Source organism: Pantherophis guttatus, chromosome 1 (assembly GCF_059756535.1).
Source record: "Pantherophis guttatus breed Tessera chromosome 1, ASM5975653v1, whole genome shotgun sequence".
Lineage (NCBI taxonomy): Eukaryota > Metazoa > Chordata > Lepidosauria > Squamata > Colubridae > Pantherophis > Pantherophis guttatus.
Genome location: NC_142063.1, coordinates 201049819 through 201076034, shown reverse-complemented (window position 1 = coordinate 201076034; position 26216 = coordinate 201049819). Strand labels below are relative to the sequence as shown.

Sequence of the window (26216 nt, the reverse complement as noted above, 5' to 3'; positions counted from 1 at the left end):
TTTAAAGGTGCAGCTAGAGCAGAGCTCTTCAAACTTGGCAGCTTTAAGACTTGTGGACTTCAACTCCCAGAATTCTGGGACACTGAAAATAAAGACGTTATGTTTGGTGCTTTAGTTTTCAGCATACAAGTATTGCATTTATTTGTTTTTAATAAACAAAAGTGAGATGGGGCAGGAAATTTGGTAGCCAACAAGGGAATTGATAATTGACAACTCATGGTGCTATATTGTGAGAATGTAAGTTTGTGTACCATGCAAATTGGCACAGTGTTAATATGCAGACTCTCATGATAACACTACTAATTCCCAATTTTAAAAGTATTTCTCCTTCTACAAGTTTCAATAAATATAAAGGCACATAACATATAGATAAATTCAACCAGTTGCAACTGGAAAACTGTTCCCATTTTAGGCCAAGCCAAATCAAAAAAATGCTAAAGAATTCCTGGAAGGTTGACATTCAGACAAATCCACCATTATCAGGCTCATAGAGATAAACAAGATTTACACAACATTTAGATAACAACAACAAAAAAAAAACCCCTAAAAAGGAAACAAAAAAGACCAGAATACATCCTTCCCAGCAGCCACACCCAGATAACACAAGGTAAACAATCTAGAGAAAACCATACAGTAGTCAAGGAGAAAATCACCTCCCCCCCCATTATTGCAGGGCAACCTATTGTATATAAACGTGGAGCAAAATCCCACATTCCCTAGCACTGATAACTTTATATAGTTGGGTAATGAAATATCGGTAAGTAAGCAATCAAGTTCAGAGAGCACCAAGGACTTCATAGTTAAATCCTGAGCTACATACATTCTCCTCTGTTGTTTGATAAAACATATCAAACAAAAACATATATTCATCTCATCACTCATCCTTCTGTTTTAATGCTCCAAAGGTAGGAATCCTCATTTTTGTTTCCTGGTGCTGGTACATTTTGAAATGTTAGAAAATGTGGGGACGCACAGCAGCCTCCAATGGAGGTCACAATGTCACAAGCAATGTTGTGAAACAAACCATCTCTCTTTCCTATGCGTAGTGTGACATCACATGTACACATTAAAGGGGCAGAGCTTGCAATGCAATGCTGCAACGCTGCTTCAATCACGCTAAAGAAAGGAATGTGAGCTTGTAAACACACTCATAAAATGGCTATTGTGTGTGGTTTGCATATGCATGCAGTAGCAGCCATGGAAACACAATCAGCATCTGCTTCACCAGGCCAGCTGGCAGGGATGATGCTGGCCATAGTTTCCTAGCATTTCTCGGAAGATGTTCCCTGTTCTCCTGCCCCTCTTTTATTTGTGTTTTTTTCCCCCGGGTCTGCCTCAAAAGCACTGGCATGAAGTTACTCCTCCGTTTCATTTTCTAAAAATGACTCTGACCCCTTGATTTGGAAATAAAGCCAATACTGGAAGCTGGCATTTTTCTTTGCAGGATGCCAACTTCTCTTGAAAAAATTTAAAAAGTTGGATAGATCAGAAAATCTGGCAGACACACATTAAAAAAGTGAAGTGCAAAGCCAGGTTTTGTGGCAAGAAAATGAAATGAGTTACTTGTGTCCCTTCCTGTACTTTTCAGAAGATTGCTCAAAATGCAGAGAAATATACTCACTCACCTCAAACAATAACAGGTAAGACATGACCGATTTCTACATGTTGTTTATGTAGAAAATTAAAATGCAAATTGGTTAATGAGTGAGTTTTAATAAAAGGTATCCAGATGATAAAGGAATGAGGCATATGCCAGTTCTATTTAAAGGCTTCCTGGGGCTAAGAGAAAAGCATGAATTGTTTCAGATTATGCCTATCTCTTTTATTACAGTGTTAATTCACATAGAACTGTGCCCAAAGTAGCTTGCAATAAGGAAAATGAGAAGATACTTATTTCTCTGGGAGCGTCCATTTGGGAGTTGCTACTGTATAATCCCAACAGATTGGGCAACCAGGTAGAGCAAGGCTAAATTGTAGGCTGAGCCATTAATGAAATACTTTGCATATGACTGTATTTTGGTGCAATCGATGGTCCTAAAAAGTGCTTCGGTATTGGAAGACACTCTGAATTATAAAGTAGCCATCCCCGGTTTAGCATACCTATATAAATGGAGGGGAAGTTAAACATGGCTTAATGTGTCTTTTGAATACAGTCTTTGTTTGAAGTTAATAGTTAAGTTGGGAGGGAGTATATAGTATCAAAATGGACAGATGAGTGAGTGGTTGACTTAAAAAAGGTAAAGATAAAGATACCCCTTGCATGTATGTGCTAGTCGTTTCTGACTCTAGGGGGTGGTGTTCATCTCTGTTTCAAAGCCGAAGAGCCAGCGCTGTCTGAAGACATCTCCATGGTCATGTGGCCGGTATGACTAAATGCCAAAGGTGCACAGAACACTGTTACCTTCCCACCAAAGGTGGTCCCTATTTTTCTACTTGCATTTTTTACGTGCTTTCGAACTGCTAAGTTGGCAGAAGCTGGGAGTAACAAGTAACGGGAGCTCATCCTGTTACGCGACACTAGGGATTCAAACCGCTGAACTGCCAACCTTTCAATCGACAAGCTCAGCGTCTTAGCCACTGAGCCACCACATCCCTTGAGTGGTTGACTACAAACTGTCAAAAAAGAGGTGGTGCAACAATTAAGCAAGACATAAAAGGGTTCACACTACTGAAGAATAAAATGACTTTGGTTTGCTCACCTGGAGAGGATATCTTGGAATTCCATTTGGTAAAAAACATATACAAAAAGAGAAGGTCAAAGAACATAAGGCAGAAGAAGATGGAGAGACAACATCAAAGACATGCTACAACAGCATCAAATAGCATTGGTTGAGGGGCCAGAAGAGCTAGAAACAGAACTATATATCTTCCTCGCCCCCTGAACTGTAGAAGAGGAAGTAAAGAAGAAGACATTTATATCTGCTTTTAAAAACTGTGTTGTGTGTTCTTGAGATGCTTCATACATTTACATAAAAACAGGGTTTAAGATGTTGCAGGGGTAATGAGCGTATCACGCTTCAGTCGCCAATGCTTTTTTTATGTTTGGCTGAAGGATCTTCTTTATCATGCAGAAAACATTCTCCAAATCACCACTGGTCTGTTCCCTAGCTAATGCTGCCATGAGGAGCCACAGTGGCTCAGCGGTTAGAGTGCAGTATTGCAGGCTACTTCTACTGCCTGCCAGCTGCCTGCAATTTGGCAGTTCAAATCTTACCAGGCTCAAGGTTGACTCAGCCTTCCATTCTTCCGAGGTTGGTAAAATGAGGACCCAAATTGTTGGGGGCAATAGGCTGACTCAGTAAACCGCTTAGAGAGGGGCTGTAAAGCACTGTAAAGCGGTATATAAGTCTAAGTGCTATTGTTATTTCTATGAGCCAAGAACTCCCATTAAGCAGCATAAGGAACACCTCCAATGGCGGCTGTTAAGACCTGTGCTCTTTCCATCTCACACAGCCAAAGACAGTCTTTAAACAGTACAATAGATACAAGGAAATGTCAGAAATATATTGCCCTGCAGATCTCTTCTATTTATGAAACCCCCTCCCGAACATACAGGCGTCAGACATCCATCTTTCCCTCGTGTAGCAAATCATTGTGGTCTGGAATGTTGCAGCTGAAAGCCGAATTCTTTATTGACACAGGAAGATAAACAGAACCCAGCAGCCCGTCCCAAGAGGAGATGGTACCCTGCTTCAGAGACGAATTCCTCTCCCCTCCTCCCCCCCCATCAGCAAACACCAAGGGTCCTTCTCACCCTCAAGACTTACACAAGGTGAAATCTGGAGTTGGAGAGGCATTCCCGGGAAGCCCAAGGGATTAGTGAAGTTTCAAATTAGCTGAACGACAAATTGTGAAACTTCAATTAGCTGAAAATATCCAACGTTTCTTTTTTTTTGAATCCAAGTTAAAGTTTCACACAGGCCAAGAATCTGAGTACTCCATGGGATGTTTTGAAGCCCTTTTTAACCAGGCTTGAAATGAAAGGAATATCCAACATGTAAAATCTCTCAGAATTCACCGTCAGAAAAAGAGGCAATTTTTTTCCTCCCCTCACTCACAGGTATTCTTATACATCAGGACCACAGTTTCATAGTGCCCTCCTTTGCCCTCCTATTCTCTTATGGCTTTTCTTTCTTCTTCTTCCTGTCTGTTTAGCTCAGGGACAGGAGATTTGTTTCAGTTTGAATGGAGGGCACAGACAACTGTTTGAAATAAACAGAAGCATATGGCTGTAGGATCACCCATTTATTTAGGAAATTTATACACTATCTTAATCCAACTGTATTCTAAGCAGCCTACTGTGTACATTCTAATAATGCATTCTAATACATATTATTATATATTATATGTAGAAAGTAATATATACTAATAACAGTAGCACAATACTATAAATATAGACAAAATATAACTGCAAGAAAACCCTAAACGTATATGGTTCCAGATGGAGAAGGCTCCATAATCTGTATTTTATCTGGAATTATTATTATATTTTTATCCTGCCTCTAATATATGGAATGGAAGCCTGGTGATAATGGTTCTAAAACAAGAAACCAAGAAAATAAAAAAGAAGCTATTAAAAAAGATCCAAGTTTATACACTTCTGGTTTGTAGACTTTTGTTTGTATAAATTCAAACGGCGTAACTTCTGTGACAGTTTCATTTGTTTTGTGGGAATGTAGCAGTAGAGTACCTCTTTGGATTTCAATTATCTTATTATCCCAAATAACTCTCTGGAGATAAAAGGACAAAACTATATGCTTACTAAGTAAAATCCTGAAGCTGACAATCTCAAAAAAAATGATGGGAATATTAACAGAAGTGGAAAAGATTCCAGATCGTATTTGATACAGCAAGTTACCTTATAAATCCTCAGTATCAAATCCCCCGTCCCTCAGTTTACAATTTTATCAACTTTATCGCTAGTAATTGAAATAAAATGCCCAAACTATTGAAACAGTTTAAAAACATTTTAGAATTTATTTTAAAGGATTGCAGCTAAAACATAGCAAAACCTTAATAAAGCTAATTTTAATCATTATTCTACAAAATCTGCAAAATTCAGAAACTGCTGAAGGATTTTATAGTAAAAGAAAATGATAATTGAAAAAGGACAAAAATATGATATACAGTAGGAACAAAACAAAAGCCACTTTGATTAAAATGAACTGGATTCTCTTTGCAGCAGATGATACGTTTAGAATTTTGAAAAAGTCTCCCTGCAAAATATTTACAAAATGGCTGCTATAGTGTTCAAAGCCAGTCATAAGAAATCCAATTTACAGCAAGGCAAACTTATGATGCTGAAAATAAGCAAATTGATTTTTCATTCTACACATGTTTACACTCACTCACCTCTCCCATAAGCTTTGCTGGCTGAGGAATTCTGATAGTTGAAGTCCACAAGTCTTAAAGTTGCCACGTTTGGAGACCCCTGGTCTAAGACAATCTATTAACACTAATGAAAGTCTACAACACACTGTGAAACAAGTTGGCTCAAGAATTCCTGTAACTGTAAGAATAAGCTTCCAAAGACATTCTATTTCCATAAGCTCTTTTGAAAGCAGGACATGCTTTGAGTTTGGGTTAGTTTTTCTTCTCCGGTGCTCCAGATTAGTGCCAAGGATAAACATTATTTCCAAGAATATACTTCCCATAAGTACATTATTTGTGTTGCATGAAGACTGGTTGGGCAGCAGGCAGCTCTCTTTAGAACAATGAATTTCACTGACTGGACAGTGAGGACAGTAAGCGGCAACTGGACTGCGCTCCAAAGTTTGACAGATTGGCACGCAAGAATGTTTTCTTTTTTAAAAAGAAATACCTTTTACTTCAGAAAATTCTTAAAATAAATATAAAATTGAAACCAGAAGCTTTCCTTTTGGGTTTCATGGACAAAAAAATAAAGCTAGAATATTTTCAGAAGAGACTTCCGTTATCCAATTAGTTGCCTTATTCATGGAATTTTGTGAAGGCTCCATCTGACAATCTTCCATTTATAATTCTGTCTCTTTCCACCATCACGCCACGCCCCCCAATGGTCATGGAAGAGAAGATTGATTTTTGATCAGAACGTGAAAAGCTCTCCATCTTGATGCCAAAGGCTGATGCTTTGCTTCGCAATATCCCTGCTTCCTCTTTATCAATTTTTATTAACAGAATCAGGCAGGAGGTACTAAGGAGCCATCTAAGCGAGCACCATCACCTCTGGCCCTTCTATTCAGTCCAGAAAAAGCTTCTGGTTTCCTTTCATTCCCTTCCACCAGTTAATTTATGGAACAAGTCTTCATCCAACGTCTCATTCTGGTCTTTGGAACGGGTTGACAGGAAAATATAGCCGCCAATGTATTCATGAACCACTTTGCAATTTGCACTCAGGCAAGCAAATGCAATAGATACATTCTGATCGAACTCAATGGCAACCTGAAGGGGAAAGACAATTGAAATACCAAAAGTACTTACTGCTCTATATTCATTAGTGTAAAAAGAATCACGTGGGGCACAAACACCATAGGGTTAAATTTGATATATCCCAATACAGTGTTTCTCAACCTCAGAAACTTTAAGATGTGTGGACCTGAACTTCCAGCATTCCCCTAACCAGCATTCTGGGAGTTGTTCCACATGTCTTTAATGTTGCTGAGGTCGAGAAATGGCTAATGGTTCACTTTCTAAAATATTGTTTTCCAGGGAAAAGCTTTCCTTGTTCATTTTCCACCAAGCATCAGAAGTAGCAAAAAGGAGAAGCTGTTTAATCCTATTCCCTGTTGGGCCTGCTGACTTAAAACCTCCCTCCTTCAATCTTTCTACACTTTCCAGGAAAGACTCTTGTTTTTTTCCCCTCCCTGCAGGGAGAAAAATCAGCTTTGAAAGGATAATTTTGAATGGACTCATGACTCAGTTTCCTGGGATTTATCATGTACCTGCTATAACCAGCATCATCATAGGCCTTTTAAAATGTATGTTTCTGTGGTGATTTCCCCCTTTTTCGACATTGGCAACTTTTCCTGCAATATTGCAACTCAATAGATAAAAATCAAACCTTGGGGGGTCATTTGTATGCCTTTTCTCTATAATGCTTAGTTTCATCCTAATTCGAAACATAAACTTTATTCTGAAACTTTATCCCAAATGCAGAAATACATTTTGGTTGATAACAATGATGAGAAATCATTTAGGCCAGGGGTGTCAAACACAAGGCCCGTGGGCCGAATTCAGACCGTGAGGAGGTTAGATCTGGCCCGCGAGGCTGGCCTGGAAATGGCGAGGGACTGCCCCCTGCTGCCTCAGCCTGGCCCAGCTGGGTGCTCCCTCTGCGCATGTGCAGCTCATTCGCCTTGTCATGCCTTGCCCCAGCCTGGTCCTGCCTGACATTGCCTGGTCTCGCCTCACTTCATCTCGAGGTGGCAGTGACAGCAGCAGAAGCCTCGAGGAGGAGGTAAGCGTGGCCGGGTGCCCCCTCGGAGAAGCGGGGCTGGGAAGGGCTTGGGAAGTGGCAAGCAAAGGCTGCTTGATCGCGTGTGTTTCTGATGCCTGAGGGGGGTCTTGCAGAGCATTGGTGCTTGCGCGCAGCTGGGGAGGGTACCTGGGAGGTCGAACAGTGCTGGGGCGCGGTGGGAGGGGCAGCCAAACTGCATGAACTGCAATGGGGAGGGGGAGTGAAAATAGGAAATGGGCAGGCAGCAGTGGGCGGGGGCTTCACATTTTGACCTCTCTCTTGCTTCTGTGCCTGGACTCCAGCCTAAAACCGAAAAGGCAGTTTGGCTGCTCCCCCACTGTTCCCCAGCACCATTCAACTCCCCCCCAGCACCCTCCCCAGCTGCGCTCAAGCACTGATGCTCTTCTGTCCCCCCAGGCTTTGGCACTCACCCTGGATCATCCCTCCCAGCCTTGTCTGGCCCATCGCAAGTGCCCCTTGACGTGAGTGATATTGAGTTGGTCACGTCCACCCAGCCACGCCCACCTGGCCTTTGAGGGTGACCATAATGCTGATCCAGCCCTCAATGAAATTGAGTTTGACACCCCTGATTTAGGTCATATGGGGAACCACTGAGGCCTATTACATATATTAATGGAGATGCTAATTCATAGCATATTACTATTCATAAGCAGTCACATATGGGGCTGGGTGATGGCATTTGATTTAGCTTGTTGCCTAGAATTTACCCCTCTGGAAGGCAGGCATAGAAAAAGATACCTCAAAAGAGACTTTCTTTTACAGTTGCTTAACTCTTCAGATGATCCAAAGGATACGTTTGTCCATTTGGATAGTCCTTGGTTTATAACCACAATTGGACCAGAATTTCCACTGCTAAGCAAGGCAATTATTGAGTTTTTGTGATTTTGTGACCATTTTTTTTGCCACAGTTGTTAAGTGAATCACTACAGTTGTTAAGCAAACCATACAGTCATTTAGCAAATCCAGTTTCTCCCATTGACTTTTCTTATTGGCTGGAAAGGTGGCAAATGGCAATCACATGAACCCACAACATGTCCCAGTTGCCAAGCACTTGTGGTAGGTGTGACTTGATGGCAACAACAAATGCTAAAGTAAGGTTGTCTTTAGAGAAGAGGCCTGAGGGAAAATTCTTCTTGAAAATCAGATAAGAAGCATTTTCTGTCAGCAGAGCCCCTTCTCAACCAATAAAACAGCTTGTAAAGGTTGTGTTCAAGGGAAGGAGAATATATGTTTCCACCCATCCCATTTTCTAGATACAACTTGTTCTCTTCTCTGCTCCAGAGAACTTTTCTTCCACTACCCTTAAACAAAATATTTTGCAATTCTTCAGTCAACTATTTCTCAGGTGAAGAAATTTTAATCAAGTATCAACAGATCAGAAATGGTTGCCATCTGGGAAACATTTCATATTTACCTGCCGTATCTCCCAGTTCACGTTCCATTGTTTCATATTTGAATACCTCCAGGTTGTAATTGGGTCACCAGTAGCTGTGTCTATCCTAATCAGCCTGTTATAAGAAATCCCCAAAAGATCATCCTTCTTGCTTCCTTTAAATCTAAGGGAAAGAAGAGAAAGAAAAAAATCCAACCAATTGCTTTCTGTTTCTCCAAGTAATTATTCCCATATGCATTAGAATAGAATAGAATAGAATAGAATAGAATAGAATAGAATAGAATAGAATAGAATAGAATAGAATCTGGAAGGGACCTTGGAGGTCTTCTAGTCCAGCCCCCTGCTCAAGCTGGAGAAACTATAACATTTCAGATAAGTGACTTCTTAAAAACCTCCAGTGAGCATCTAAATTCAAATCGGAAAAACTTCCCCATGAGCACTAGTGGAAAGGACTGACTATAGTGCCATCCCAGTGGAAGCTACTGCTGAGATGGAAGAAGGGAGGAAGCAGGGAAGGGTGCAGTCCTGTCAATCATCAGTTGCTCCAGTGCAAGATGGTGAACGGCAAGTTATGAGGTGCAGCAGAAGGAACTTCTTTCCTATCCTTCTCTTCCTTTACAGGGATACTATAGAAACTTATTGTTCCTTTCATTACAAATAAGGAGCAACCAATACAACCAATAAGGAGCAAATATGGCTTGAAGCAAATAGAATTTTTAAGAGAATCCAAGCATTTATTGCTGACTTCACATCATACACTGTGCTTCCCTCTACTGGCCAAATATAGAACTACTAAACATACTTGGGAAAATAACTATCTGAGCAGATAATTTTCAGAATGGCTTTTTTTTTAAAAAAAAGTTAATCCAGATGATATTACATTATGCTTGTTAACCCTGAAGGGCCAGATTGAGGCAGGCCATCCTGAAGAAAATCTATTCATGTGGTTATTAAGAGCTGTCACTGAAGCCAGAAAAAGGGTTACAGGTAGTCCTTGGTTTGGGACCATCTGTTTAGCAACCATTCACGGTAATGAAGGTGCTGAAAAAGTTGGACTTATAACTGGTTCTTAGAGGTCCAGTTGTTGCAGTATCCCTATGGTCATGTGATCATGACTGACATGAAGACGCCACTATATTCTGCCACCACCACCACCACCACCACCAATGGATCTTCCTCCTCATTTTTCTCCCTGGCATATCCACCTTCTTCCTCTTCTCAGCATTATCTCCTTTCTGCTCCTCTGGGCCTTCCAACGTTGGTTGGCCTTAAGGCCCACAGAGAGGAGTTCTGTCAGTTGGGTTCAGAGGTAGCGGTGAGGGATGGGGGTGATGGTGAGGGCAAACCCATTTCCAACAGAGGCCCTATGGGGCTTGAGGATGGCCAGTGTTGGTGAGCCCCATGGAAGAAAGGCGAGGCAAAAGTGAGGAGAAGGAAGAAGACAACAATGGTGCTGAGGACAGAGAGGAATGTCCTGTGGGAATGATGGCATCTGATAGATGGTTGCAGTGGAATACAGAAGGTTCTTCATTTCAACCATGCTGTGCAGAGATAGTTCATGAAGGGCAGGGGAAACAAGTCAGCCTCTTCTGGCTCAGTGATCTCCTGAAAATATCCTTCGCTTTAAAAGAATCGAGGCTCATGTCTGGGAGGGACCAAGCCATGGATGGCTTGAATCTTTTGGGAGGCAGGAGACTTGATTGCCAGCTGGCTTCCAAGAAAAAAAAATCAATGGGGAATTCATCCAGAAGTCACAAGTTGTGGTCATGTAAGGTCCTTGTTTAATGACTACCCTGCTCCTCACTAACAACTGCATCTGGGACTGCTGGAATTGCCATTGTTAAACAGTGCAGTCACATGATGTTTGATTTAATGATGGTTTTGCTTAGTTAGAAATTCTGGCCTCAATTACAGTTATAACCTGAGGATTACTGTACCTGTACATAGAACAGTGATTTTAAAAAGGCTTCCAAACCTAAAATGTATTCCACCCCCCCCAAAAAAGGCCATTTCTGTAGTCAAAACGAAAGTAGTTAAAAGGGTTCTAAGCAGTACTCTTCTATAAAAATTTAGCGGCAGAGGAACGCCAGAATTACCTTACAACATAATAGGATAAGCCGAATTCTGGAAGTGATTGCCATGCCTGGATAAACCTCAGTTTGGCTTCCATAAGAGGCAGGTGAATGATGTTGTGATGTGCTTCTAGAATGCGAGCAGCTAACTAGGGAAACGTGGAAAAGAAAGCACAGGTTTAACTGAAGTAGAAATGAACAAGCAGCATTCAAATAGTCAAAAAGCTTGGACCACATAACTTTTGCTACTTTACTACTCTGCTGTTTTAAGGAGTCAAACCAAATACCGAGTACAGAACACAATGGGGGAACTCTGAGGATGTCAATACAGGATGTGAAATTCCTAGCAACTCCATCACCATGGACACCCTTTATCTTGGCTCTTCCTCTCCTCCTTTCTTTGCACAGGTGAGTGGAAATGATATTCTAGCTACAACAGCACCTCTGCCACTTGGGTGACAAGCAGCTGTGCCAATTTTCCCATCACTTTCTTCTCTTCCTAGCAGAAATTCAAGAATGGCATCCAGTATTTAAGAGCAGGGGTCCCCAACCCTCAATCTGTGGACTGGCACCGGTTCGCGGCATGCCAGAAACCCGGTCATGCAAACAAACATGCAGGCAACAAACGAAACCACACCCCTTCCAGTCCGTGGAAAAACCTCTCTCCATGGAACAGGTATCCCTGGTGCCCAAAAGGTTGGGGGTCACTGTTGATTTAAGGGCTGCATTGTAATATGTATGGTTGGCCATAAACCTAGTTGGTAGTAAGAGGTAATATATATACATACCGGTATTTTTTGTATACAATAGTAATTTCGCATTCATTCATTCATTCATTCATTCATTCATTCATTCATTCATTCATTCATATCCCGCCTTTATTTTCACAAATAACTCAAGGCAGTGAACATATCCAACCGACCTTTCTCCTCCTATTTTCCTCACGATAACAATCCTATTACCTAAGGTGGGAGAATGACAGGCCCAAGGTCACCCAGCTGGCTTTTATGGCTAAGGTGGGACTTTAATTCACTGTGTGTTGCTTTCTAGACTTGTGCCTTAACCACTAGACTAAACTACCTATAGATTAATTAATAACAGAGTTTAATTGTGGTTATCACATTCATCAAATGGTTTGAACAATTAGTTTTCTTTTAGCTTCTTGGACTGCTTTGTGCACTTCTGCTCAGTAAACCTTTTTTGCTCCAGTACACTTAGTGGGATTTGCAACTGCAAACATGCAAGATATGACTATTGATGAATTCTGTAAACTGCTGTTCTACTGCCATTTTTTGGGGGGGAGATTCTGAATTGGGAGTTTCTGGGGTAAATTACAGGATTATTTATTTCCTCAGCTCCTGCTAGCCAGAATCTTTTTTGGTTGAAAAGGCAGAAGATGAGAACTTCTGAAAATGGAAGAGTTTAATGTATCTCTTCTTCTTCCTTTATTATCCTACTGCAGATGCAAAAACACAGAAGAACAATTACACAGAATCAATACACTGAGATCAGGGAAAAGCAATTTTGGGCAGAATTCCTATCTTCTAAATTCAGGTCCAATATTCTATTTATAGGTTCATGCTGTCTCTTCAGATTTTACTTGTAGATTTTGCTGTAAGAAACATACTCCTTGAAATTCACCTTTTGATGTATTAAACAAGAATCCTCTACCAATTAGACATGAGTCAGTTTGAGTATGTCCCCTGCAATGGGCCCAAGATCCAGCTCTTCCTGTATTGTCTTTGGCTCCACATTTACCTGCTTAGATTTATATTTCTTAGCATATCGTGGTGAGATGAAGCATTCCGGTTTCACGTCCATGCTTTCTACATCCGAAACTTCTTGGGGTGCAGCTGTTCTGCTTTTCATTTTCAGGAGCGATAGGATGTTATGCACCTCAGATTGGTAAGAACTGTCTGCCATTGTTTTTCCTTTGGAAGCCAATGCACAAGCAGCCATCCATCTGGCATACTGCTCTTCCTGCAACAAACAGTCCAATGAGAGATATTAAGGGGGAAAAAAAAATCTGGCACCAATTTCTACTCACATTGCCTAGCTGCAATAATTTGAAATGCTTTGGTTAACTTCAACACAGGCTTCTGTTCAAAAAGCATCCCAGAATTCTAGGAGTTGAAGTCCACAAGTCTTAAAGTTGCTAAGGTTGGAAACCCCTGCCATAGACAATAACACTTCATCAGCCTAATTTGTTTATTAAACTTCTATCCCATCTCTTCTTCAGAAGTTCAAAGGGGAAGCTTTCTCATTTTTTAAATATATTTTTCCACTTCTCACCATTTTTCTTTATTATCTTTATATTATCTATATAAAATATGTGTATAGAAAATATTGAATTGTTTTTTTCCTCCTCACTGACGTACCAAAACTCTTAGATTTCCTTTGTCCTTTAATTTCCCTCCACCCCCACCAGTCCATTTTGGGAGAGCCTGAGGAAATCCCAGGGCTGTAGGCCACACAAAATATAGCCCAAACAAGGCAATGGCAAACCTACACTGTTGGCTGAGAAAGCCTTATTGTCCTGTCAGTGGAACTGCCAGACGTTAATGACTTTAGGGAGGGAAGCTGAGTTTCACAAGTTTTTCAGCCAGGAAGGTCATATGAGGCAAAGGACAAATGCTGACAAATTTACAGAATTGTTTGGCAAAGTAGCTCTTGACACAGACTTTTAGACAAAAATCCCCTCTCAAGAATGGAGGCAAGTAGGGGGATATATATGCAAGGCAACCTGGGGTTTGGTTCATTGTTTTTTTCTTTCTTTCTATACAAGCTTTGTTTTATTTCCGTGCACAAATAGCTGGGAATTTTTATGCACTGTGTGGGTTTGCAATGCACTGAAATGCCAGCCAAGCACCTGGACCTTAATAAGGTTTCCCAAGGGGCAATACAATGCACAAAAAGCACATTAATACCCCTCCTCTGTGGACACAATAGGTTCATTCAGCTGTTTTGTTACTCACATCATTACACCTCAAATGTATTTCATTCATTCCATCGGCAACTGGGATGAGTAATTTAATCCCATATTTTTTCCCTGACACACTTACATCTGGGACAATTTCACATCCTGAACAACAAAACAGAAGAGAATTTACATGTAAGCTTACGTTTCATCTTCATTTAAGAACAATGCATGAGAAAGGCAGGGAGAACAAATAGCATATAAAAAAAAGTAATAAGGACAATTTTACAAAGGTAAATGATTAATTATTACTTATCACTAAGGCAGAGGTCCCCAACCCCCAGTCTGGTAGCGATCTGTGCACCGTTGGGAGCAGCAGGTGAGCATGTGAAACTCCATTTGTGCATGCAAAACTATCCCCTCCCCCCCGCACCCTGCTGCCGGCAAGATTGGGGACCACTGCAGTTAAGAGGATAGACGTAAGCTTGCAGACCAAAGTAATTTTATTCTGGTGTGCATTCAGCCTTAGCTGATACTATTTACTTTCAAAGGGGACCGTGATGCTTATTAATCGTCATCTGATCAGTAATACATCTTCATCTGATGTGTTTAAAATGATAGAGGACTGGTGCTGGAACGACCTTTCCCCAAACAAACATAAGTGACATTGAAGCATGTCATAATTGGATGATCAAGATGGTATTTGCAATACACACAGAGCATTTGCACCAGTGGGATTTCATCATTGCTTCCCATTGATCACTAATGTTGGCATAGTTTGAGAACTCAGGGCAGCAAAAGCCTGGCACAATTTCTGTGAAGATATGTAATATAATTTTTGTGGCCAGAAATGTAAATCACAGAGGTATGTGGCTTTCATGGCTTTCAGGAAGGAGCCTGAGTGGCGTAGGAGGCTAATGCCTCCTACTAAGGCAGCATTTAACATCCAGCTGCCTGCAATTACTGCGAGTTCAATTCTCACCAGGCTCAAGGTCGACTCAGCCTTCCATCCTTTCTAAGGTGGGTAAAATGAGGACCCCGTTTGTGGGGGCAAAAAGCTGACTTTGTATAAAATATACAAAAGTATGAAGGCTATTACTTAACACATTGTAAGCCGCCCTGAGTCTCCGGAGAAGGGCAGCATATAAAAATAAATAAAATAAATAAATAAATAAATAAAAATAAATGTGTTCCTCATCTTCACTCATGGCAGTGGTATCTGCACTTCGGCACATATTATGTGGGAAACAATGTCATAATGATTACCATCCTTTGGATATTTGGCAGTAAATGAGACCAAAACACTCCCGACTGTACAAAAATAGGATACGGTAAATACTGTATAAAGACAGATTAATATGTGTCTATGCGTGTGCACACACGTGCATGTCCGTGTGTACTCAGACATATAAACAAAGAACAAAAAGGCTTATTGTGCTAGATCTCTGTAGATGCAACCGCACTTCATAAGATGCTGTATGAAAATATCAGCTTCTACCTCTTAGGTTAAGCTTCTCGATAGGTTCTCCATGTTCAGCTTCTTTGTTTTTAAAGTAAGACACGGATGTGTCTTTAAAGACAAACCAATATTGCTTGAAGGCTTTCAGCACCAGCTTTTTGGATCTGCAAATAAAGAATTGCTTCATCAAGTCTCTGTTCTAATGAGAATATTTGTCAACCCTTTTGGCAAAGTTTTATTTCCCATATATTATGAAAGTCCATGTAGTTGTCTCATTCAGAAGTACCGTATTTTTCGTAGTATAAGACACTTTTTTCCCTCCTAAAAGAGGCTGAAAATTTGGGTGTGTCTTATACTCCCAATGTAACCCCGCACGATGCCCAAAATGGCTACCCGGAACAGCTACTGCCTTCTCTTACCCCTTCCGCGCTTTCCCTGCTTTAGTTACTGGAGCTCCCTCTGAGGATCAGCTGTGCTTTTGAAGCTGTTTTTCAGCCCCAATGGGAGCAAAGCGATCTTCTGTGCTTTGCCTGCTTTTCTAATTGCTGCTCCCTCCGACGATCAGCTGTGCTTTTAGAAGCACAGCCCCAACCAGCCCCAACCTCAAAAGTTCCCTATGACTATCATTAAGTGTTGTACCTTATGATTCTTGACGAATGTATCTTTTCTTTTATGTACACCGAGAGCGTATGCACCAAGACAAATTCCTTGTGTGTCCAATCACACTTGGCCAATAAAGAATTCCATTCCATTCCATTCCATTCCATTCCATTCCATTCCATTCCATTCCATTCCATTCCATTCCAAACCAGCGAGTGAACTAATGTGCTGGCACTAGCCAGATGAATACCTGGTAAGGCAGAATCCTCCCCCCCATTTTCCTCCCCAAAAACTAAGGTGCGTCTTATACTCTGAAAAATATGCTACGTGTTCCTCAGTTTTTGCTGCTTTATCAGAGAGAAGCAAATTACAGGGGGCTAGTAGAAACTACAGTGGCATCCCCCCCCCAAAACAAAACAAAACATTGAGTTTACTTCTCAGTACAGGTAAAAGTATAGAAATTGTGGAGCTTGTACAGGTAGTCCTTGACTTACAACCACAACTGAGTCCAAAATTGTTGTTGCTAAGGGAAACATTTGTTAAGTGAATTTTGCCCCATTTTACGACCTTTCTTGCCACAGTTGTGAAGTGAATCACTGCAGTTGTTAAATTAGTAACACGGTTGTTAAGTGAACCTGGCTTTCCCATTGACTTTGCTTGTCAGAAGGTCGCAAAAGCTGATCGCATGATCCCGGGACCCTGCAACTGTCATAAATGTGAGACAGTTCCCCAGCATCTGGATTTTGATCACATGACCATGGCAATACTACAAGGGTCATAAGTGTGAAAAGCGGTCATAAGTCACTTTTTTTAGTGCCGTTGTAACTTCGAACAGTTACTAAGTGAACTGCTGTTTAAGTCGAGAACTACCTGTATTGTAATATCGTAATGTGCATTTTATCACCTGCCCCCTCTTCTATTTCCACAAAACACTGAATTGTGAAATATCTTGGTTATTCATTTTACGTCTTCATGTACAAAGACTGCTTTCCTGAAAGATTTCAAGTAAGTCATTCAGTTCTTTATGAAGACACAAATTCACTCGTTTTTCATGCAGTGGTATTTTAATGGGTTTAATCATTGAGTTTTATTGTGATGATGTTATTTTAATCTTGTGAACCGCCTTGGGAGTGGTTCTTATATGAAGGATGGCTTATGGAGACATATTAAATCAATTTCCAATTCAACTGAAACGATCCTGATAAAATATCATCTCGAATTTTGAGATTTGGGATATTGATTGCTTTCAAAATTCAGTGTAACGAAACACAACAAAATATGCTAAAGTAAACAACATCGTTCAATATATATGGGTGGTTAGCATTGCTCCTTTTCCTTACCTAAATAATTTGAGGTTATCAGCAAGCTTTGGAATGTCTGTGATATCCTCCTATGGAGAACCAAGAAATATGCTAGTAACAAGGCATAGCTAGATACTTTCAATTGCATGTCAATGATTGGCCCACATTATGGTTTCATAGTTGGTGCGGTGGCTCAGTGGCTAAGATACTGAGCTTGTCGATCAGAAAGGTAAGCAGTTTGGCGGTGCGTATCCCTACTACAGGTCTCCTGCATGAGCAGGGGATTGGACTAGCTGACCTCCAAGGTCCCTTCCAACTCTGTTACTGTTACATATTATGGTTGCTAATTTGCTATTTGTTTTCCCCCCACACTTTTAAGCCCAATTCAGCAATCAATTGCAGATAAATGTAAATGTTTATTTCCAAAAAAACCCCACAAATCTAAATTTGGGAGATAGGAAATAGCCAAAAGCTATGTTCCCCTGAAATGATACAATATTGAAAAAAAGTTTGATATCTCTTAAAATCTCAGGTGAATCAGAAATTAGGCACAAAGTACCCTGTACAAAAAATACCTGAAAAGCAGAATTAGAGAAGAGTGATAATATCATAATAAGGTTCCCCACCTCTTGGGTTAAAGAGATATTGTACGGTAGTCCTCGACTTACGACCACAATCAAGCCCAAAATGTCTGTTGTTAAGTGAGACATTTGTTAAGTGAGTTGTGCCCCATTTCACGACTTTCCTTGCCACAGTTGTTAAGTGAATCAATGCAGTTGATAAGTTAGTACACCCGGATGTTAAGTGAATCTGGCTTCCCCACTGACTTTGCTTGTGAAAAGATCTCAAAAGACTATCACATCACCTTGGGACAAATTAATGGTTGTAAATATGAACCAGTTGCCAAGCATCTGAATTTTGATCAAATGATCATGGGGATACTGCAAAAGTTGTAACAGTGAAAAATGGTCATGTCACATTTTTCAGTGTCGTAACCTTGAATGGTCACTAAATAAACTGTTGTAAGTTGAGGACCACCTGTACATATATCCAGATACTGTTGAACTCTAATTCTCTTTACCCCAAGCAGGCATTGATAGTGGATGTTGCAATTCATCAACATCCAGAGGGCCATAGGATTAGTGGTGGGTTGCTACCGGTTAGCGGTGGTGGCGGGAGGCTCTGCCCACACACCGTATGCTTCTGCGCATGTGCAGAATGCACAGTTGCGTGAATGCCCATGAGTGAACTGGTAGTGATGGGTTTTGAAACCCGCCTCTGCATAGGATGTCCATCCTGGCCTACCAGGTACAGTGGGAAATATGCTCATTGATAAAGTGAGTGTAGCCTAATTTCCTACACCCTGAATGTTACCTTGACTCCGTGCCCAAAGGAAGGGAATGACATACCAATAGGCTCTCTGACCTTCCGCCTTCTAGTGTTATTTCCAGATTGGAAAGTGCTGCTTCCACTTCGTCGGTTTCACTCTCAACCGTGAAGTCTTTGGATCCTGTTGATAAGGTCATCTTACTGATATGGTACTGCAGTCAAGGGAAAAGATACCCAGATGGTATCTGGTAAACTTGTTGATTTCATATGTAGGAAACAAGCTGAGAAGTTAATAGTAAAATCTTTACAATGAAATTTGTTTAGCCTTTCCGTTTGTTTAGTATATTCTGACTCATCACATGTATAAAAGGCAATGGAAGCAATTATGTTTTTATCAATTTGATCCTTCTTCTCTTTTTTTACAGTATTAGGTATTTACAGCATCTCAGTAATAGACTGTCAATCCTAATTTTACTCCAGGTTGCTGAATGATGTATTTATCGAAATCAAATCATTCCTGGTTGATTATACTTTCGGAAAGGCTAAAAGCTATTCATACAAAAAGTTAAAACAGACCAAATAAGATAGCAATAGTCTTATATACTGCTTCACAGTGCTTTACAGGCCTCTCTAATTGTCCCCAACAATCCGGGTCCTCACTTTACCGACCTTGGAAGGATGGAAGGCTGAGTCAACCTTGAGCTGGTGGGAATCAAATTGCTGAACTGCTGGCAGTTGACAATTAGCAGAATTAGCCTGCAGTACTGCATTCTAACCATTGTGCCACCACAACTCTGATGGTTTTGTTTTAACCTAGCCTAGAATTTTCTATCCAGCAAAACATATGGTAGCTGCTAAGAGAAGCAGGGAAAATCATCCTTATGCAAGCAGCTCTTTCAGCTTCTCCAACAAGATATGTTCTAAACCGGAAGCGTCACGGCGACACTAGCTGGGAAATAGTGAAGCTCCGTTGAGCTTCGTGAAAACCCAGGCAGACAAACCACTGTCGGGGGTGTGTGTGTGTCTTCGGACCAGAACCGTCTTGTAGGAACGGGGGAAAGAGAGAGGCGTCTTGGAAGATCAAGAGGAACAGGCAAGTTCCTCGAACAGTCGGAGGCAGCTCTTTGACCCGGCGGTAGGGGAAGCGGTCATTACATCCGCTACAAGCTGGGGCAACCAGACTAAGAGATGTGCAGGAGCGGAGTTTTGAACAGAGTATTGTTATCGGGTGAGTAATTGGCCAACTCACAGGTAAAAAGGAAAAAAAACTTTTAATAGCTTAAAGAAATCCCAGCGATAAATTGGCAGCTAATTGGCATGGAGGAACTTAAGCGGAGTGGGAAAAAAGAGGAACTTTAAAATCAAACCTAAAGCCCTAAAAGGAATCTTCCACCTGGACTTAAAATTGGATTTTGAAAGGAAAAAAAAAAGACAAGGAAGAAGGAGGCAAAAAAGCACTTTTTAAAAAGCAAAAGGATTTAATTTGGAAAAGAGAAAGTAAGCGTTTTTGTGGATTACAAAATGGATACCCTGTTACTAGAAGATTTGTGAATTGGAGAAAGAAATCTGCTGGTGGGAAGAGCGTGAGAAAGAGACGTGGGAGTACATATTCATGCAGCTGAACCAAGATTAAACAGAAGTGAAGGATAAAGATTGAAATTGTGTTGGCTCAAGTGAATATTTGAATTGGACATTTAAAAAAAAGGACATTATAGGGACTTTGAAACCTGAAGTATATGTAAATGAAAAGAACAAATTTAAAAATCCTAACCTTTTTAATTGAAAATATGGAGAATTGGGAGGATGAATATGAGATACTGAGGGAGATGTTTCAAAAAACAAGAGAAGCATTTAAGGGAAATAAGGAGGCAGAGGATTGGTTAGAATGCAAAAAAAAGAGAGAGAAAAGATGAATGAGAAGCAAAAGAAACAAGGAGATAATATTGAAAAGGAAACAATTGAAAATAAAGATAAAGATGATTACACTGAGTTTAACAGTGACAGAATAAAAATAGATAAGGGAAACTACATCTCAAATATGAAAAGAAGAGAAATAAATGGGGAAAGATTGAGAAGGAAAATTAACAGAGTTCAAATTAAAGAAAAGAGGCTGAAGGGTAGAAATAAGAAAAGGAAAAAGAAGAAGGTAAGGGAATGGGAGAAAGGAAGGAAAGCATCAAGAAATGGAACTGTGGAGAGTCTAAGAGAAAATGGTTAAGAGTCAGTGAAAATGTTAATTTGTTAATAAAGAGAAGGATGTTAGTTGTAGAAATTATATGTGAAAATGTTGTTAAATGGAAAATATACCAGTAGATGCAACGTGAAAGAAAGAATGATATTGGAGGAAGCACTAAATGGAGAGAAACAAATAGTAACATAAGGATTAATTGAAACTAAGACAGAAAATTGAATTTGAATGTAAAATTGAATGAAATTGAAATGTTAAAAAATGATTTAAATGTCATACTTGTAAGGGAATGGGAAAAAGGGAGAAAAGCATCAAGAAGTGGGATTGTGGAGAGTTTAAAAAAATGGTTAAGAGTCAGTGAAAATATTAATATGTTAATGTTAGTTGTAGAAATTATATGTGAAAATACTGTTTAATGTAAAATAGATCAGTAGATGAAATGTGAAAAAAAATGAAAGGGAAAAAAGCAAGGGTTGGAAGATTATTTTAACAAAGGTTTCAAGGAAAAAATGCACTAAGTTGAAATATTTGTTAATAATTAAAAAGAGTAGGGGAATTTTGAGTAATATTTTTTAATAAATGAGAAAGATCGGGGTTGCCTGGACACCACAGTGGAAAATATTAAATTGAAAATGAATACAGCAATAGAGAGAGATGAAAGAGGAGTAGAGGGATGGAAGAGAAGGGGAGAAGAGAGAGGGATGGAAGAGAGGGGAGGAAGGAAGAGAGGGGAAATCAGAGTAAAAGAGAGGGCTAGACAGGGTGGAAGAAAGGAGGAGAAGGAGAAAGGAAGGGGAAGTAGAGAGGAGCAGGAGAGGAGGGAAAAAGAAAGTAAGAAGGAAAGAAGAGAGGGAGATGGCAGGATTGAGAAGAAAGATTGCTGTACAACAAAAAAGATGAAATGGAAGAAAGGCAACCCTGAACATATATAAATATACTAAGATAAAGAATGAATGGTTAAAAAATAAAAGAGAATAAATATGAATAAGCAGGAAAATTAGAATTTGAGGGCGAATGAAGATGCTGTTTATATAAGTAAGCAAAGAAATATTGAGATATGATTAAAAAAAGGGAAAAAAGAAAATTGTGGCAAAAATTGTAATTGAGTAAAATGTATTTGAATTTGATAAATTGTATAAGATAAGATATGGCCAAAATACTCTGTTCAAAAAAGATGTGGGTGAATGTGGGGGGAGGGAAAAAACCTAATAAAGCTTGTTTTTTTTTTATATATATAAAAAGATATGTTCTAACAGGCTTGCTAGTGAGAAGGACCTTTTGCACTGATTCTTCTAGTACTCTTACTAAACACTTGGGCTAGTGCAGGGGTCGGCAACCTTAAATACTCAGAGCCACAAAGGTCCTAACCGGAAGCCTCCTATTCAATTCTGGAGCTGACCAGAAGTCTGATTCCTCCACCATAGAGTCTCCTCCTAGCATAGCGTCCTTTTTCCTTTACCTGTCCTAACTGAAAGCCCTATCAACTGTGGAGCCGACCAGCGACAGGGAGCTGCAGCAGAGGGATGAAAGAGCCACATGCGGCTCCAGAGCCGCGGGTTGCTGACCCCTGGGCTAGTGTGTTCCCCATGCATAAAAAAGAAAGGGGCAATCCATCTGAAACAGAAACAATATATATTATATGGCCTCTTTTTTTCTTTTCTTTTGCATCTCCCCACTCTTTAGATTCTGTTTCCAAGGCAGAATCAGTGGATCCTGTATCCCACTTAGAGAACGCTGAGATCCTGCCAGCATTTTGCAGCCAAATGTTTGTATTGTTTTTCCAGGGTTCTCATTCTAGTTTGAGTTTCCTTAATCTCATCCATTCTTTCACCTTCTCTTTTTCTTTCTCTTCTCTCCCCCTCTTCATTTCTACATCTATTTATTTATGCAAAGGATGGACAGAAAGAACAGGCATAAGTTTATCTGAAGGAAGTTTATCACTTTCTCACTGGTTACAAGAGGAAGATAGATCTTTAAAGGAAAAAATGTCCTTTCCAACTTTCTGGAAATCCCTTTTCCAGCTAAGAGTTTATCATTTTTTTCCAAAGGTTGTATCAAGGTACTACTTTACCAAAAAATAATAATCATCATCAACCAATTGATAATTATTGATGAACCAATTGATGAACCAATCAGGTTTGCCTGATACGCCAGTTGTGCCCCTTTCTGGATCGGGACTCCTTATACATAGTCACCTATGCCCTCGTCATGTCTCGCCTGGACTACTGCAATGCTCTCTACATGGGGCTCCCCTTGAGGAGCACCCGGAGCCTCCAACTTGTCCAGAATGCGGACGCGCGGGTGATTATGGGAGCGACGTGGTGCTCCCATGTAACACCTCTCCTGCGTGAGCTGCACTGGCTCCTGGTGGTCTTCCGGGTACGCTTTAAGGTGTTGGTTCTCATCTTTAAAGCACTCCATGGCTTACGGCCAGGGTACTTACAAGACCGCCTGCTGCTACCGATAACCTCCCACCGGCCAATACGCTCTCACAGAGAGGGCCTCCTCGGGGTGCCGTTGGTCAAGCAATGTTGGCTGGTGGCCCCCAGGGGGAGAGCCTTCTCTGTGGGGGCACCTGCCCTGTGGAATGAGCTACCTCCTGGAATACGACTGATCCCGGACCTCCGGACCTTCTGTAAGGCCCTGAAGACTTATTTATTCCAGCAAGCCGGCCTAGCCTAAAGGGTTTTTAATGGGATTTTAAAAATTTTATAGACTTGGGGTTTTAAAATGGGAGGCCGATTGATTTAATCTTTTTTAATTATCTTAACTTTTGTATTGTATGTATTTTAATTTTGGCTGTTCACCGCCCTGAGTCCCCTTGGGAGAAGGGCGGTATACAAATTAAATTAATAATAATAATAATAATAACAATAACAATAATAATAATAATAATAATAATAATTTCTTTACTGAACAGTAACTTTAAGTTATTTATTATGGTATTATTGAACGAATGAAAAGCACTTTGTAGGACTTTATACATAAAAATAGATGTGGTTTTCTGTCTCAAAATCAGATAAGGGACATATACCAGAAACAATTTTAATATACTAAAGGTAAAGGTAAAGGTTCCCCTCGCACATATGTGCAAGTTGTTCCTGACTCTAGGGGGCGGTGCTCATCTCCGTTTCAAAGCCGAAGAACCAGCACTGTCTGAAGACGTCTCCATGGTCATGTGGCCAGTATGACTAAATGCCAAAGGCGCACGGAACGCTGTTACTTTCCCACCAAAGGTGGTCCCTATTTTTCTACTTGCATTTTTTACTGCTAGGTTGGCAGAAGCTGGGCCAAGTAACGGGAGCTCACCCCGTTACGCGGCACTAGGGATTTGAACCGATGAACTGCCGATCTTTCGATCGACAAACACAGCGTCTTAGCCACTGAACCACCACGTCCCTTTTTACAGCTTGTCAATCAAAAGATTGGCAGTTCAGCAGTTTGAATTTGAATTAAATTATTATGTTTAAAATTTTGGAAGAATGGATTTTGGAAATAACTATTAAATGGGTTATATACTATCTTTATATCACAAGCAGCACAAATTACAGACAATGGTGAATTGACTTAAACCTGTGAGATACAAAAAAGAAGACAATGTTGCTAATTTTCACCACTTGTATAAATGATATTGTCAGCTCATTTATTTTGAGATAGCATCGAAACCTGACAGATATAAGACAGGATGAGAGAATAATCGGGGTGAGAGTAAAAAAAAAGGATATAAATTAGGGGCATTTGCTGACAATTTGGGTTTAATAGGTGAAAATCCCTTGGGAAGATTAGATATATTAATGGAAAAGCTGAAGGAATTTTCTATTGATGGAAAAACTGCAAGTATCATTGGAAGAATTTCGATGATAAAAATGAATAATCTAGAACGATGCTTTTATTTCATACTACTGTAGTTTTGAAAAATGATGCACCTTTTACAGAAGGATAAAAAGATTTATTTAGATTTGTATGGCAATAAAAGAAATCAAAGGCTAAATACAATTTTTGAAGACCGGAAGTTGGCGTTGCGGCGAGATGCGCGGGGTTTCTAGGGCTCTTGAAACTCCGCCGAGAAACTCCACTGCTGGACGGTCCGAACTGGACCACTCAGTCTTGCTTTGACTGTGGTAGTGGAGGGCACGTTCCGAGGCTCCCAGGGATATCGCTAAGTCCCTGGTTGAGCCGGGAAAGCCCTTTTTCCAGCAGCGGAGCAGCAGCCGTTAGGCTGCAGAGGCTGGGGCAACTTCAGGAAGGAAGATTGGAATGACAGTAATTAGATCGGTGAGAAACTTTTACTTTCTTTTCTACTAAGAACACCCTTATTAATGCATGGGACTATGATGGGCAGTAAATGAAGAGGAGCAGCGAACCTATTTTGGATTGATTTTATTTTTCCCAAGTACATATTTTAAAAGACTTGAAATTACTTAATTGTCTTATTTCCGTTTTGGATAACTGGACTGGATTGAAAGCAGGAAAGCAGAATTGGGACACTCTTGACATTTTTGGAACTTGTGGATCTTGGTTTATAATATCTCTTGAGTTGATGCATTTGGACTGTGACCATTTCTTTTATTTTTGGGCTACTTAAAAGAAAGTTTTTCTTTTCTCTTTTTTCTTTGTTTTCCCCCTTCCCTTATAAGGATAGGAGAATTAGGGGAGTGTGTAGTGCTGCCACCCACTGGAAGAGAAATTTTGTTGCAGAAGAAAGGATATATTGTAGTCAAAACAAATACAGAGACTGAAGAGTTACTGAACGCTGTTTACACAGGTGCTCTTCTATTTAAATTGTTAAAGCCTGGGAATATACTGGAAGGCCCTGAATTTATTTTCTATTTTCTTTTTACTTCTTTGTTGAGTAACTATCTTAACTCCAGTGAGATGTGTGGCTTGGAAAGAAGCAAAAGGAAAAATCACTCCCTGTAGATTCTCTGGACATAAAGGATTTGAAGAACTAATTTTTTTTCTTTTCTCTTTGTTGCTATTGTTTTTTTCTTTTTTTCCCTTTTTCTTGATTTATATACAAATATTGGATTAAGGCACTCAAGAGCCTGAAGAAGTATTGTTAATTGTTAATTGTTAATTTATTTATTTATTTATTTATTTTCTTGGCTTTTTATTTGGAGGAGCATTTCAATTTTTTGTCTCTTCCTATACATACATACATACATACATACATACATACATACATACATACATACACTTTTTCCCTCCTTTTGGATTAGGGTCTTTGGAAGAACATGAAGAATTGGATTAATTTTTTTTCCTTTTAATATTTGTTTCCTCTTTTCTCTTTTTCCCTTTTTCCCCTAGTTTTTTTCTATTTTTTTTCCCTGCCCCATTGTTTAGTGGGACCCCTTAAATATTTCTTGAACTCAAAGTGAATTTAGCCAATTCCAACATGAGCAAGAAAGTAGCGACGGTGGGAGCTGCAGCGACTACACCATCTTCATCACCTTCTGGAGGCCAACGCTCCATTCAGACAATGTTATAGCAAGAGAAAGAGA

The 26216-nt window shown here is 40.1% G+C and overlaps 1 protein-coding gene across 1 annotated transcript in view; it reads right to left on the bottom strand.

Annotated features, from left to right (window-relative positions):
* Positions 1-4953: 4953 nt before the first annotated feature.
* Positions 4954-26216, bottom strand: part of FERMT1 (FERM domain containing kindlin 1) — a 42080-nt gene continuing 20817 nt past the window's right edge. Inside the window, exons 8-15 of the mRNA XM_034432336.3 lie at positions 18608-18739; positions 17238-17287; positions 15337-15461; positions 13897-14003; positions 12680-12901; positions 10946-11070; positions 8871-9012; positions 4954-6420 (exon numbers count right to left, since the gene is read on the bottom strand). Of these exons, the coding sequence (XP_034288227.2) occupies positions 6247-6420; positions 8871-9012; positions 10946-11070; positions 12680-12901; positions 13897-14003; positions 15337-15461; positions 17238-17287; positions 18608-18739 (1077 nt within the window). The 3' untranslated portion in view covers positions 4954-6246. The remainder of the gene's footprint in view (positions 6421-8870; positions 9013-10945; positions 11071-12679; positions 12902-13896; positions 14004-15336; positions 15462-17237; positions 17288-18607; positions 18740-26216) is intronic.